The sequence below is a fragment of the Rasamsonia byssochlamydoides genome (genome assembly GCF_041956645.1).
Source record: "Rasamsonia byssochlamydoides strain NRRL 3658 unplaced genomic scaffold VTN77scaffold_55, whole genome shotgun sequence".
NCBI classification, from domain to species: Eukaryota; Fungi; Ascomycota; class Eurotiomycetes; order Eurotiales; family Trichocomaceae; genus Rasamsonia; species Rasamsonia byssochlamydoides.
Window position 1 is genome coordinate 61,217 of NW_027192438.1, and position 12,535 is coordinate 73,751.

General features: G+C 47.0%; 2 protein-coding genes across 2 annotated transcripts; one reads left to right on the forward strand and one right to left on the reverse strand.

The window, feature by feature from the left end:
• Positions 1 to 2,421: 2,421 nt before the first annotated feature.
• On the reverse strand, positions 2,422 to 4,492 carry VTN77DRAFT_6963 (uncharacterized protein; the record flags this gene model as incomplete). The annotated part of the gene is made up of 2 exons (XM_069423299.1): positions 2,422 to 4,146; positions 4,214 to 4,492. 2 exons carry the CDS (start codon positions 4,490 to 4,492, stop codon positions 2,422 to 2,424), a joined length of 2,004 nt encoding a protein of 667 aa, XP_069275720.1.
• A 291-nt stretch (positions 4,493 to 4,783) lies between these two features.
• VTN77DRAFT_6964 (uncharacterized protein) lies at positions 4,784 to 6,958 on the forward strand (the record flags this gene model as incomplete). Its single annotated transcript, XM_069423300.1, has 1 exon — positions 4,784 to 6,958. One exon carries the CDS (start codon positions 4,784 to 4,786, stop codon positions 6,956 to 6,958), a length of 2,175 nt encoding a protein of 724 aa, XP_069275721.1.
• Positions 6,959 to 12,535: the final 5,577 nt, after the last annotated feature.

Genomic DNA, 12,535 nt, shown 5'->3' on the forward strand with positions numbered 1-12,535 from the left:
GGAGACATGATGAATCCATCCCGACCATCACCCATCCCATCTCGGAAGGATTAATCGATACGAAAGAAACGAAAGTACGTCCGTCCGTTGCAGCACGCTATCAATCACGATGATTTGATTGGGTTGGAGGCGCCAATGTAATTCAATACGAGGACGGAGTACTCTGTACAACCGTTGAGCGAATGACGTTGAACCTGCAGGAATAATAAAATCTCCCCGACAGATCGGATCTTGTCCCAATCAGGTCTAGTGCGCGATCTGAGCGATCTGGATCGGGCTGATATCTCTCCGAAAATCCCGATGCGGAGGAACTAAACGGAGGAACTAAACAACTGTTATTATTACTGTAAACTGGAAGAACCCTCTCTATGGAGTCGGGAGTATGCCGTGACCGAGTCTGTTCAGGTTGATTGTACTGTACAAGGTAGTACTGTACGGAGTAGGTACGGAGTAGAGTACGGAGTACTAACCTCATGAGTAGTACTTCTCTACTTATGTCGGGCATAGCCAAGTTACGTTCTGGGAAACATATACAGTACTTACTTCTTTCATAGACTATCACACTCTTTTCCGTGTTGTAACTGGAGAAATTATGTATGCAGTTACCCTTGTTAGGCAAGTATGCATATGCATCAATCATGTGTTATTGACATTGACATGACAATAGAAAGGGAATTGCAAGGATACAGTACAGTAGAAGTAGATGTACCCAGGTGTGGTAACACGATGCCGAAAGATTAGGTAGGATAGATGATGTATACCTGCATGTGCTAGTGGACCCAATCAATTGCTGCCTTAATACCCCGTACTTTCCATATGTACTCCGTATGTGCTGTACATAACTTGGTAGGTGTAGGTGAGTAAGGTTACCTAGGTAAGTACAGTACATAAGGTTTAGGTCATAGCTCTTCTTCTCGAATCCTCCCCTCCTCTCCTCCAGAGAGCAGAGAGTTGGACCGTGATGAGTTTAAGTTTTATTCTAGTGACGAACGTTCAAACTCGTCTCAATAAATAAAATATAACCATGCCTCGCACCGACTGAGTCTGACTGAGAACATACGTACCACCGAGTCTGTCTGTCTGTCCCTTTCTTCTTTCTTCTTTGAATCGAAAAAGATGAGACGGATGGATGGACTTTTGAGAAGAACGTTCAAACCTTTTGCATGAGAGAGAGAAAGAAAAAAAAGACTTAACTACATAACTCTGAGTCCACTTTTCCTACTGTCATACTGCCATCGTGAAGATGGCCCTCTCCTTACTTCCAACTTTTCCTGGAGCGAAGTGTGCCCTTGTCTTTTTTTTTTTAGTAATAATGATGGAGATAACTTTGTTTCTGTTTATATTTGTATAAGATAGTTGAAGCAGGACTAATGGTGGGTGCTATACAGTAAGAAAGGAAACTAGTATAGCTCATTTTAATTATAGAATGAGCAACAAGATATTATGATAAATAAAAAATATTGTCTATCAAATGGCAGGAGGCGAAAGTTGTTTTTTGCTTATTTTAGCAAGGGGAGATAATGGGAGCCTCTCTATAGCCTGGGTATAAGTAATGTATAGTACATTACAGCCAACTGAGTCCCAGGACCTTTTCCTATCCAACAAACTATGGCACCCTGTGCCCTTCTCTTTAGGAAAAAGGAATCACTCCTTCAGAGTTACTCCTACCCTCTTATTACTTCTTCTTCTTCTTCTTCTTCTTCTTCTTCTTCTTCTTCTTCTTATATTTTTGGTTGTAGGGATAACTACTTATAGATTTAATATAATATAATAAAAGGGACGAGAGAGGGATTAATCTATTCTACCTAATTCCTTATCCCCCTACTATTCTTATAATGTAGCTGTAACTGGGTATATATAAAATAAGGGTGATATTATATGCTCCCTACAACTATCTCGCCCTGGTAAGGGTTATAAAACTAAGTAGTATTAGCAAATAGTAGTTTTGAACCCGCTCATAATTATAGGTTAATAAATAATAGCTTTTATTATTAATTCTTATTATAGGTACATACATAGATCAGACAGGTAGAGTAGCAAAAGACTTAAGGATATTTCTTAGCAACACTAGGCATCAGGAAAGCAATATCATAGTTGAACTAGAAGCGGGGTTTGCTTTAATTTATTTATTGGAAAATGGCAACCAAGTCGAGGAGGGGAGTGGATTTGTTCATAAGTAGCTAGTCAGAAGAGATGGGTAGGTAATTCACTGCCTAGGTAAGTTGGATCGATTTGTAAGATATGTATTCATTCTCCTCCGTATACTTCCACATATACAGCACAGTAGATACATGCAAAGGATTGTCGGATGCTATAATATTGTACTGTAGGGGTAATTGCATAATCATGGTCATGATGAATGGGTATACCGATGCAATGCAATCTACAAGACTATTATACACGGCAAGGCTGTCGTCAACCTCAAGTCATCTGATTTAACGGACCAACCTTCACATCCCCCCTCGTTCGAAGCTCCTCGAACTCTAACCGCGCCTTTTCCGCCTGCTTTTGCTTCTTCAGCTCCTTCTTAAACAGCCTCTTCGTCCCGAACCTCAACTTGGTGAGGATGTCCGCCGCCTGTCCCCTGGTGAGCTCTTTTGTGGTCACAAGTCCCTCTCGCAGATGCTTCGCGTTCAGGACTTTCAGTTGAGCCTCCGTCGCGGGTAATCGCCGCCAGGGCCGCCACAATGCGATGACGTGCTCGTTGAAATGGTTGCTGGCGAACGTATCGGCCGCGTGGACGGCTTGCTCCAGATCGGGTGCGCGCGCAACGACCCGCGTTCGTGTATGCACTGGTCGGCCAGTCTTCCCGTCATCGAATTTCTGCACGAATGAGACAACAAACAGACCTTCCGACTCGCTGTCATCCTTGTCGATCGTGAGCCAGCCGCTCTTGTCGCAGAGTACGTACCGGTGCTGGTCGACTCGGACCCACGCATTGGAACTCAGCGACCGGATGTGCTGCTCGGATTTGCTGTCGTTGAGGAAATCGAATATGCTGTCGTACTTCGTAAACGTAACGTTGATATCTTCCTCCCCTAGTAGCGGACCGCTATCTGAAATGTCGGCTAGACGTCCTTCTGCTGCTGAGCCATCCCGCATCGCTTTTAGCTGCTTTGCACTCGCTTTGTTCAGAACCTCGTCCGGGTCGAGACCAAACAGCGTCGGCGTAGAAATGACTCCCGTGCGCAGTGTCGCAACCATGTCAATAATGTGGCAGTCCTTCTTCCCAGGAAACAGTCGAAGTCCCCTTCCTATCATCTGAATCAACAGACTCTTCGATCTTGTTGGCCGGGCAAGAATCACGCAATCGACGTTCGGGATATCAGTGCCCTCCGTGAAGAGACCGCAGTTGATTAAGACCGGGTACTCTTGATTCTTGAAAGCTTGTAGCTGCTCATTGCGGACTTTAAGCGGTGTTGTCGCCGTGAGATACCGCGCGTCGATTCCATGCTCTCGAAACTTATCGGTAAGCCGCCTCACATGTTCTGTGTCGACACAAAAGACCAATGTCGATCGGCGATCACTGGCATTTGCCAGCCACGCTCGCACAGTGATATTGTTTGTTGTTTCTGTATTGACTGCTGCTGACAACTCTGAAGTTACAAAGTCGCCGAATCTGTCCTTGCGGACGCGCGACAGATCGGCCTCTGACTTCACAGTAGTGAAGACAGCATCCGCGAGCCACTTTTCCCCAATCATGTCAATATAGTCTTTGTGATAGACGATATAATCAATGGCAGCGCCCAGCTTTAGACCGTCGAATCGGAAGAACGTCGCAGAAACCCCGACAAGGGCTGGCGAGCTATCGGACGCATGATCGAGGCCAAAATGGGCCAGCGCTTCGCGGTAAGACGGCGAGACGATATGATGTGCTTCGTCAACTAGAATCAGCTTGAACCTGTCAGGATCAAATTTCTTGATCCGATCCTGTGACATCAAGCTCTGTATCGAGGCGATGGTGATGTCGGCCGCTCCAGACGCCTTGTTCCTGGACATCTCGATTTCCACAGTTTTATCCGGGTATGCAAGACGGCAGTGGTGCGCAGCCTGCTCCACAAGCTCTTTTCGATGGACGATGATCAGCGACTGGTCTGCGGTGCCATTACGCGGAGGAATGCGTCCGATTAGCTGAGTAAAGATAACCTGCGATCGTCAGTGATCGTCAGTGTCAGCTGGAGACAGCTCCCTGGTCTCTTAGACGAGAACGAACCGTTTTGCCCGAGCCGGTGGCCAGTGACACCCCAAGACGCTTGTGGCCTTGGTTTATGTGGTCGAGAACGGATTGAATGCATTCTTCCTGGTATTGGCGAAGTTGGATACCTGTTGACGGCTCACCGTGCGGTAATGGTGGTTGGGTGGAAAAGCTCGTAGAAGTAGAAGTAGAGCGCCATGGTCTGAGGTGCAGCTGGAGGCTTTTCCGAGGTTGAAAAAGCCTCCAAAGGCCCTGCGAGACTGGTTGCAAGGCCCATCTTCGCATCAAGACCTCCATGCGAGCGACATCGTGTCTGGCGAGATCGAGATTGCAGTATTAACGAGTACTGTACGGATAGGCAGTGGAGTCTGAAGCAAACACTGCAAACACAAATCTTATCGTACATAATTTCTCTGGAAACGGCAATACCGAGATGCTTCAGCTGACTGCCATGAAATGAACTTATTTGTTTCAGATTCTTATAGTTACTGATCCTGATTAATATAGTTTTTGTAATGTCCTATCGGCCAGTTTTGATTCGTCTTTCGTGGTTCTGCGGTGGAAGGCTAGCAGATCCAAGACCTTGATATGAGCACATCCAGTCTGTACGAGCCAGATGAAGATGAAGAGGCATCTGATTCGGATGCGAGAAATCCACCTGAAAGAGATGAAGTACCTGAAAGATCTGGTTCGTCTCTTTCACGACTGAGGCAGTCTTCCTCTCCGGAACAGGATGAAGAGAATGATCCTTCTGCGACACTCTCGCGGGCCTCTCAAACCGCGCATTCTAGGCTGCGTGTAATCCGCCGGAAAGGGTTGACGAAGGCATCGGTCGATGCGTATCGTCATCTTCTCAGGGAATTAGTCGACGATCTCTCGCCAACGTCGTCGTTGCAACTGGACGACAATCTCCGCGTCTCCTCTCAACTCGGGATCGTCACGTGGACCACCAGCGAAAAGGAGACGTTCTTCAATCTGTTGGCGCGGAAAGGCAAGAATGGCATCCGGGAGATTGCAGATGCAATCGGATCGAAATCGGAGCTGGAGGTGCAGGAATACCTCCGGCTTCTTCACAAAGGCCTGGAACTCCAGCAGCTCCATGAGCGGCATAGCAGATCAGCCACTTTCATTGACATCCCGGCTGCTGCAGAAATCAGCGACGAGTGCTGTTTGGCTTTGGACGAGTTCTCTGAGTATCTAACCTTACTGCAGCAACAATCCGATGACAGGGCAGGGATGAAAAAACATGGAGATTTCTGGATCATCAATGGCGAGACAGCCGAGAAAGTCGAGGAACAGATTGCTTCTTCTTCAGATGACAGTCCACTGCCCGATTCAAGCATCTTTCTCAGTGCTAGCTTGCTGAATATCAAGAGGTGGATTCAGCTGTCGGAGAGGTTCTTTATGAACTTCGGCGGATCACGATTCGAAGACAACTGGGTCAATGTCGCCTTCAAAGACGAGTCGCCATCGCTCACAGCCGATGCGTTTGCGGATTTCTATGCTCTTACGGTTAGCATCACCCGACGCATCGTCCAGTCGGCGCTTTTCTTCGCCATATCCCGGATCCGCAACATCAGCTATCACAAGGCGAAGAAAGTGAAGACCCGGGACATCAGAGCGGCCTTGGATGTCTTGAATATGAAGCACAACAGCTTTGACTTTTGGGTGGGTCTTGCGCGCCGTTGCAGTCTCGAGGTCGCGGATATCCGCCACAAGAAGGGCTGGAAGGCAGATTACATGGGATATGATGAGGTAGAGGATGCTCTGTCTGGGCGACGCTCTTTCTCGAAATCTCGTGAACGGAGCGCGTCTCGTCATCTAGAGAAGAATAATGACGGTGATGATAATGATGACGTGGATGACGACGATGACGACGAAGAACAAGAAGAGAACGGCGGCATCAACCCTGACGATGACGATGAAGATGAATATGTAGAAGAGGACGAATCAACACCACCGTCTCCACGTTCAGCTGACTCGTTGGCCAGCTCTGTGTCCGACGAGGAAGCCTACGCAGACCAAGAGGACATCTACGCGGAGTATATCGACCAGAAAGCAAGTCGAGACGAAGAACTCCGCATCCGGGAACTCCTTCAGTGTCCCATGCTGGATACGCTCCTCCCGCCGGTGATCAAGACAGAAGACGACAACGACAATGCGACTGCTCCGCCGAAACCAGTTGCTGGGCGGAAGACGAAACAGGACCTTGTTGACTGGAGGGATCGTACGATTTACCGAAGCGAGTGGGAAGAGTACGGAGGTAGTGCCTTGGGCGAAATCAATGAGGAACTGGCAGAGAATCGCAGAAAACGACGCCGCATTGAGGTAGAGGCACCTGTGCGTTTTACACGGTCACGGTCATCGCAGCGTGAATTGAGGAGCTTTGCGGAACGACGACAAAGTCATGACGATGATGCTGATGATGATGATGCTAATACGCTCGACACGAGCGATGGAGAGCTTGGCGAGGAATCGCATTACGAAGAAGCTCCTGATTCTGAAGCTGAGGCCGAAGCCGCTGAACCCGAGATGACTGAAGCTGAGAAGCGTTCTGTTGTTGAGATGGACATAGAAGAGAGTGCGTATCAGGCTGAAGGCACCTTGTCTAGTCCAGGTGATGCATCCCAACGACAACATCCACATCAGCGTGATGACTCCCATATACCTCTATCGTTAGGTGATGGAGAGGAGGGCGGTTCTTCTCCCGGCAGTCCGCCTGGTTCAGCAACACAACAACTGGACTCTGACGACGGCGGGTAAATTTTTCCTCTCTTCTTTCCTACTTCGAAGGGGGAAAAGAAGGTGCCTGTCCTGAATGACACCAAAATTCCTCGCTTATTGCCAGAGTTCTTCACTGTATATGTATTTATGTACCAATGTATTGTATATCTGATAGCTAGCTAATATAGTAGTGATTATTCACTACGGAGAACATTCACGCAAGTATGCATGGTAGGCACACTGTGCCTAAGTACCTAGGAAGATAGGCCTACCCAAAGAAGAAAAGAAAAACAAAGAAAATACTTCTCTACTATATCACGGGGAGAGAGAAAAACACTGGGACGTATCATTCTACCAATCTACTCTATTATGATGGAAATAACACCTTTCGGATACAATGTTGCTTAATAAGCCATTTCCGGGTTACGTGATTGGTCAAAACCGCTTATTCGGCACCCATCCGTGCATTTTACGTAAGCATGGCACCCATCAAAAAATTTGTCTCCTGCGGCCTGCAATCCATGAAGCCTATAGAGCCCATATGAAGCCTATATGAAGCCCCCGTGGAAGCCTATGTGGAGCGTGCATGAAGCCCAGGGAGCTCCCGTGAAGCCCAGGGAGCCCCGTGGAGCCTAGGGAAGTCTAGGAGCCCCCGTGAAACACCATACTAGATTTTCACGCTTTAAGGCTCTATAAAGCCTTGCATTATAGGCTTGCGGAGGGCCGAAGGTCCGGAGCATCTAGCTATAGGGCTTTGGGGGTGCAAAGCCTATAAGAAACCCCTATAGCCTATAGTAGGTTATTTTATAAGCTTTAGTCACCTGACTTTGTTACCCCCTTCTAGCCGTCCGAGCGGAGCGAGGGGTTCAAGGCTTGTATAATATACTACTTTTAAGGAAAATCAATCGATCCATCCATCGAGAAGAAGTTGCTTTCAATTTAAAAGTACCTAAGAAGTATAGCTACTTAATATAAAAGACAACAAGCGCAACAATACCTCCTCACGCGCAAGGGAAAATCCTCCAGCCAGTTTTAGGTTCAGATAACTCCCAACGCCTTTAAAAAGGAAAAAAAGTAAAGATAATGAGATTACCTATATAATTATAGGCGAAAATGCAGCTCACCAGATGCCATTTCCGTCCTTGGACGGGAGCATCGCCGCTTTTGCTCAGTCACGTGATGGAGACCCGGGAGAAGGGAGTACTCTGTCAAAGGGAGCAAGATGGAGCAAGGCGGGAGCCGAAGAGAGCTAGGCACTTTTTTGGTGTGACACGGTAGAGAACAAACCTATCTTGACCGACACTGCCTTCGGCTATACTTTCCCAGCTTTCAAAACCTCAAGGATCCATTGCAAAGGGGAGTGAGATTTCAGCCTCATCTATACTAATTCTTGTTTTCTGTTGTGTAGCTGTGAGGAGCCACTAAGTACCTGGTCCGGCTGCTGGGCGGCCGCTAGGTTTACCACTCAGCCACAACCAAGAAAGGTGCAAATCACTGATCATTAGATCAGTGATCCTAGCGTACTGTATGGCAGGGAGAGGCCCCTGACAGTAGCTAATGCAGTAGAGATGTAATAACTTCCTCAATATGAAGCGGTCTGGTTGCAAAGCTAATCCCATTTGAGCACTTTTAGAGCACGGCTATCCTGGAGATTTATCCTCTCCATGCAACGGCGATAGGTCTCTTCCAGGTCTTTTGGTAGTTGACCTGAGGCTGATCGTATTTCTGTGTCTGTGAAGCATGTATCCCAAAGGATTCCCAGCTGGAGATATACCCATAGAAACCTATGCGAGTCAGTGTGTAACGCGAAGAGAATCTGATCCTCATAAAAGCTTCAAGGAAGGTGTCATACATTCCTGATGACTCCGTCAGAAGAACCCGCTTTATCTCTTCTAACAATTGGCGATCATCTGTAAGCTTTTTGCACATCATTTTATCGACGATACTTGTTTCGATGTAAACCTCAGTATCTCTCATAACGTTGGATGAGGTCGAGATCTGATGAATTGCTGGCATAGCTGTAGCTATGTCTATGTAACCCGGAATTTGCTCCCTGCTTAGCAACAGAATTCGCGATCCTTGCGGTGACCTGGAGCCACAGAATAGTGACTGAAAGACCCTTAGAAGGCTTTCACCATGCTCCTGGTCTAGAGCGTCGAGTCCGTCGAGGATATAAAAGAGACTTGATCCTTCCCTAACGACCAAGTGTGCGACTAAGTCGGAACCCAGCGCGTAACAAAGTGACGAATTGAATACAGATAGAGGCGAATCATCTAGGGATAGATGTCGCGACTCCAGCAAAAGGAAATAAAGTGCTATTCCCATTAATAGCTCTAGCAAGATGCCAAGCTGCGAAAGAAGGAACTCCAACTCGAGTTGTTAGTCCAAAAATACTTCCGCATTTGCTTATCTATGGGGAGGGGGCAAATGTAAAAGTAAGCAAAGCAGATAAGGCAGGCACACTCATCAACCAGTAACAGAACTACAGACTTATCAAACTGTACTGTCAGACAGAAGCTTCTCTTTTTACCCTTCAGTGGCTGGCAAAGCAAGACAATATAAACTTTAGAGATGCACTAGATTAGCTCTAGAACCTGGGAAGTAGATAAAAGATAAAGGGCGGATTCCAGCCTGCCCCTTCCTCACTTCGACTTCCAATCTTTTCAGTACACCACGTCCCGTGCACTTGAACAAACGTTTTGTTTGGTGTGTACAAACCTTTGAGGACATTATGTTCTCGAGCACCATGGCACAAGGATCTCTGAGAACCTCTCGTCCAACAGTCGCCATTGCAGGCGCTACCGGACATTTGGGCCGATTCATCGCCTCTGCCCTGTTGTCCCCTCGTTTCCGACCTTCCTTTTCCAATGTGGTATTGTTATCCCGGTCAGGCTCGGGTTCCTCGCAGCTATCCAAATGGCAGACCAAAAGTGATCCTATTATACGCAGCTACGATGACAATAATCTCGGTGATGCACTCGCTGATGTTCAGATCCTGATCAACGCCATTGGTCCGTCGGGCCACAATTTCAAGGAGCAACTATTACGCGCACTTCCTAGAACTACTTTTAGATTTGAATGCTTCAGAGCGGGCTTTTGGATATGCAGCAAGGAAATCTAGCTTGTCAATATTGTTGATACCCTGCCGCATATTTTTCTCTACCAAGCAGCCATATATGTGCTTCAGAACTGCAAAACAGCCGACATCAAGAGGCTGCAGAAGATGAGATCAGTGTGGCGACATGCAAATTGGTATAATATTGTTCTCAGCACAAGCGCGATTAAATTGAGGAGTCAGATGGCTGCCATGCCTGTCAAGAACCAACATCCGATATCTCCCCTTTGTACTAGTATTTGTATAAGGGATAAAGAGATTCTGAAGCCAGGAGAGCCCAATATCGTCAGTAGTATATCCATTGGGGCTTATCTCAATCCGCTATTCACATGGCAAGGCCTCATTCTCATACCAGGCCTCTAAATGGGTCTTTGCTTTGAATATAAGATAAGGTGGGAGAGCCCATCCTGCCGAATTGACCGATTCGATGACTGATACCCATTCCCGATTCCCGGGCTGTATAAGAACCGGACGACTAGAGGTCTCTGCTCTAGTAACCACCATTGCAGTATCAATTAAGCCCATTGCAAAGCCTGTCTCATCAAAACTGTAGATATCCTCATTGAGGATGCCGTATTGTTGAATAGGTGCTTGTACATAGTCAAACCACTCGCGGATAACCTTTGGATCCTCACATTGAGCGCGCTGATAATTGTATCTTCGTGAATATCGCGATTTAAGCTCTTCATGGCGATTGATAAAGCTGGATACCCAATTCTTACCGAGATGGCATTGAGTATTGGCCAGATGGCGTTCAGAAAGAAGGATAGTCGCCATCTCATGAATAGCAGCTGGCCGAGGAGGCGCTCCGCGCCTATCTAGAGACAATATCCAGACAATATCCATTGTACAAGCGTCTCCTCCTCAGTAATTGTCAATTTATGCCCACTTGGGCGTTTCTCGTCCTCGCAATTGTGCCACGGAGTCGGTCATGTAAAGTAGTAAGAGGAACATCATATAGACGCGCTGCTTTGCGAATAGTCAGCGGATTCTCGCGATTTTTTATAGCAGAAATAGCCAATATGATTTGCCCTTCCTGATGCGCCATATTTCTGAATTTTGACGCGCTTTTGGTGGCATGGCGGCGCGTTGAAATTCATCGATTTCTGTATAGAATCCGTGGGTGCGGGCGGGTGTTCAGGACGGCCGGGAATTACGTTAATTAAAGACAGCCTTAATCTTACATAAGAAGTGCATGTCAGTCAATTGTGTGCATATCCTGGAGCTTGTTCACCGTGAAGGTTGGCAAATGAGTGGACTGGTTTTATTGCTTGCTTTTTTTCTGTTGTCGCTGGTTGGAAGAGGCATTTCTTTGATGTGATGTGATGGTAGCCTGACAGATGCTAATAATGTCTCTTAGTTCATTCAATTAATCTCTTCAGCATATAATTATAACTATATATAGGCTTATCCTGTAGCCTTATGGGAAAAGCCATTCGGGAACATCTATTTATTCTATTCTTAGTAACCATGGTCAAGGCATTGGAACTATTATAGAATATTGAGACGAGATCAGGGTCTTTAACGGCTGGCCTCATATAAACAGTGAGCTTCTTAATTATGCTGAATTACTTCCTGTCAACTAGAGACTGAACTGGAGTCATGGCACCTTTTTAGTTCAACACTTTCTTTATGGGATGAGATATACCCTGATTCACCATTCTCATATGCCAATGAAATATATACAAATCCACCAGCACAGCGTAATTTCTTTCTTGTGCAGCCGGCTCTTTGCAAAGAGATGCTAAGAGTTTGGGGTTTTATTTTAGATAAGACGAAATTCGTCATGGTGATGCAACATGTCCCAGGCCAATCAATGATTGCTACATTTTCCGGTCTCTTCTGGGTTATATTGTAAATGTAAAACAGGACCTTTGGATTACACTTTAGGTATGGTCGCGTCCGTACACCCACCTGCACTAGTCAGCAAAGTATATAGTTACGGGTAATCTGCCAGGCATAAAACTGGGTAACCGCATTATTATGACAGTGATTCTACTCTGTAGGAATTTTGGATTTTTGATTTGCAGATTTGCTACCTCTTATGGCTGCAGATGATGCCTCTTTCAGCGTCGTTTCTGCAAGCTCCTTCCACCACATCCCTGGTGCTTCGCCCACGCACCAACATGCCCCTCGCACATGATCTTGCGGCGGCTACAACTGCTTTTGCTTCGCGTCATTCACCCAAGCTCACTACGGCTATCCACGCCTCAGCTTTACGAGGGCGCCGAAAATGGCCTCCAGCAGCACTCGCCTAGCCTGCCCCAGTCGGCGAGCGGCCATCATGTCTATAAACCCGCCTTCTCTGTCAACCTCCCCCTCGCTGCTTCGACCTCCATCACGATTCGAGGACGACAGCCACGTCATCAACCATCGAACTGCCTATTGCTGCCACTCCCCTTATGGGCAGCCGTTCTCCCTTCTCAATGACGTCTGAGCGCCACTGAGATAGGTACGAGAACAATGCGTGGGTCACCAACCTCGTGAGCAGGCCAATAATG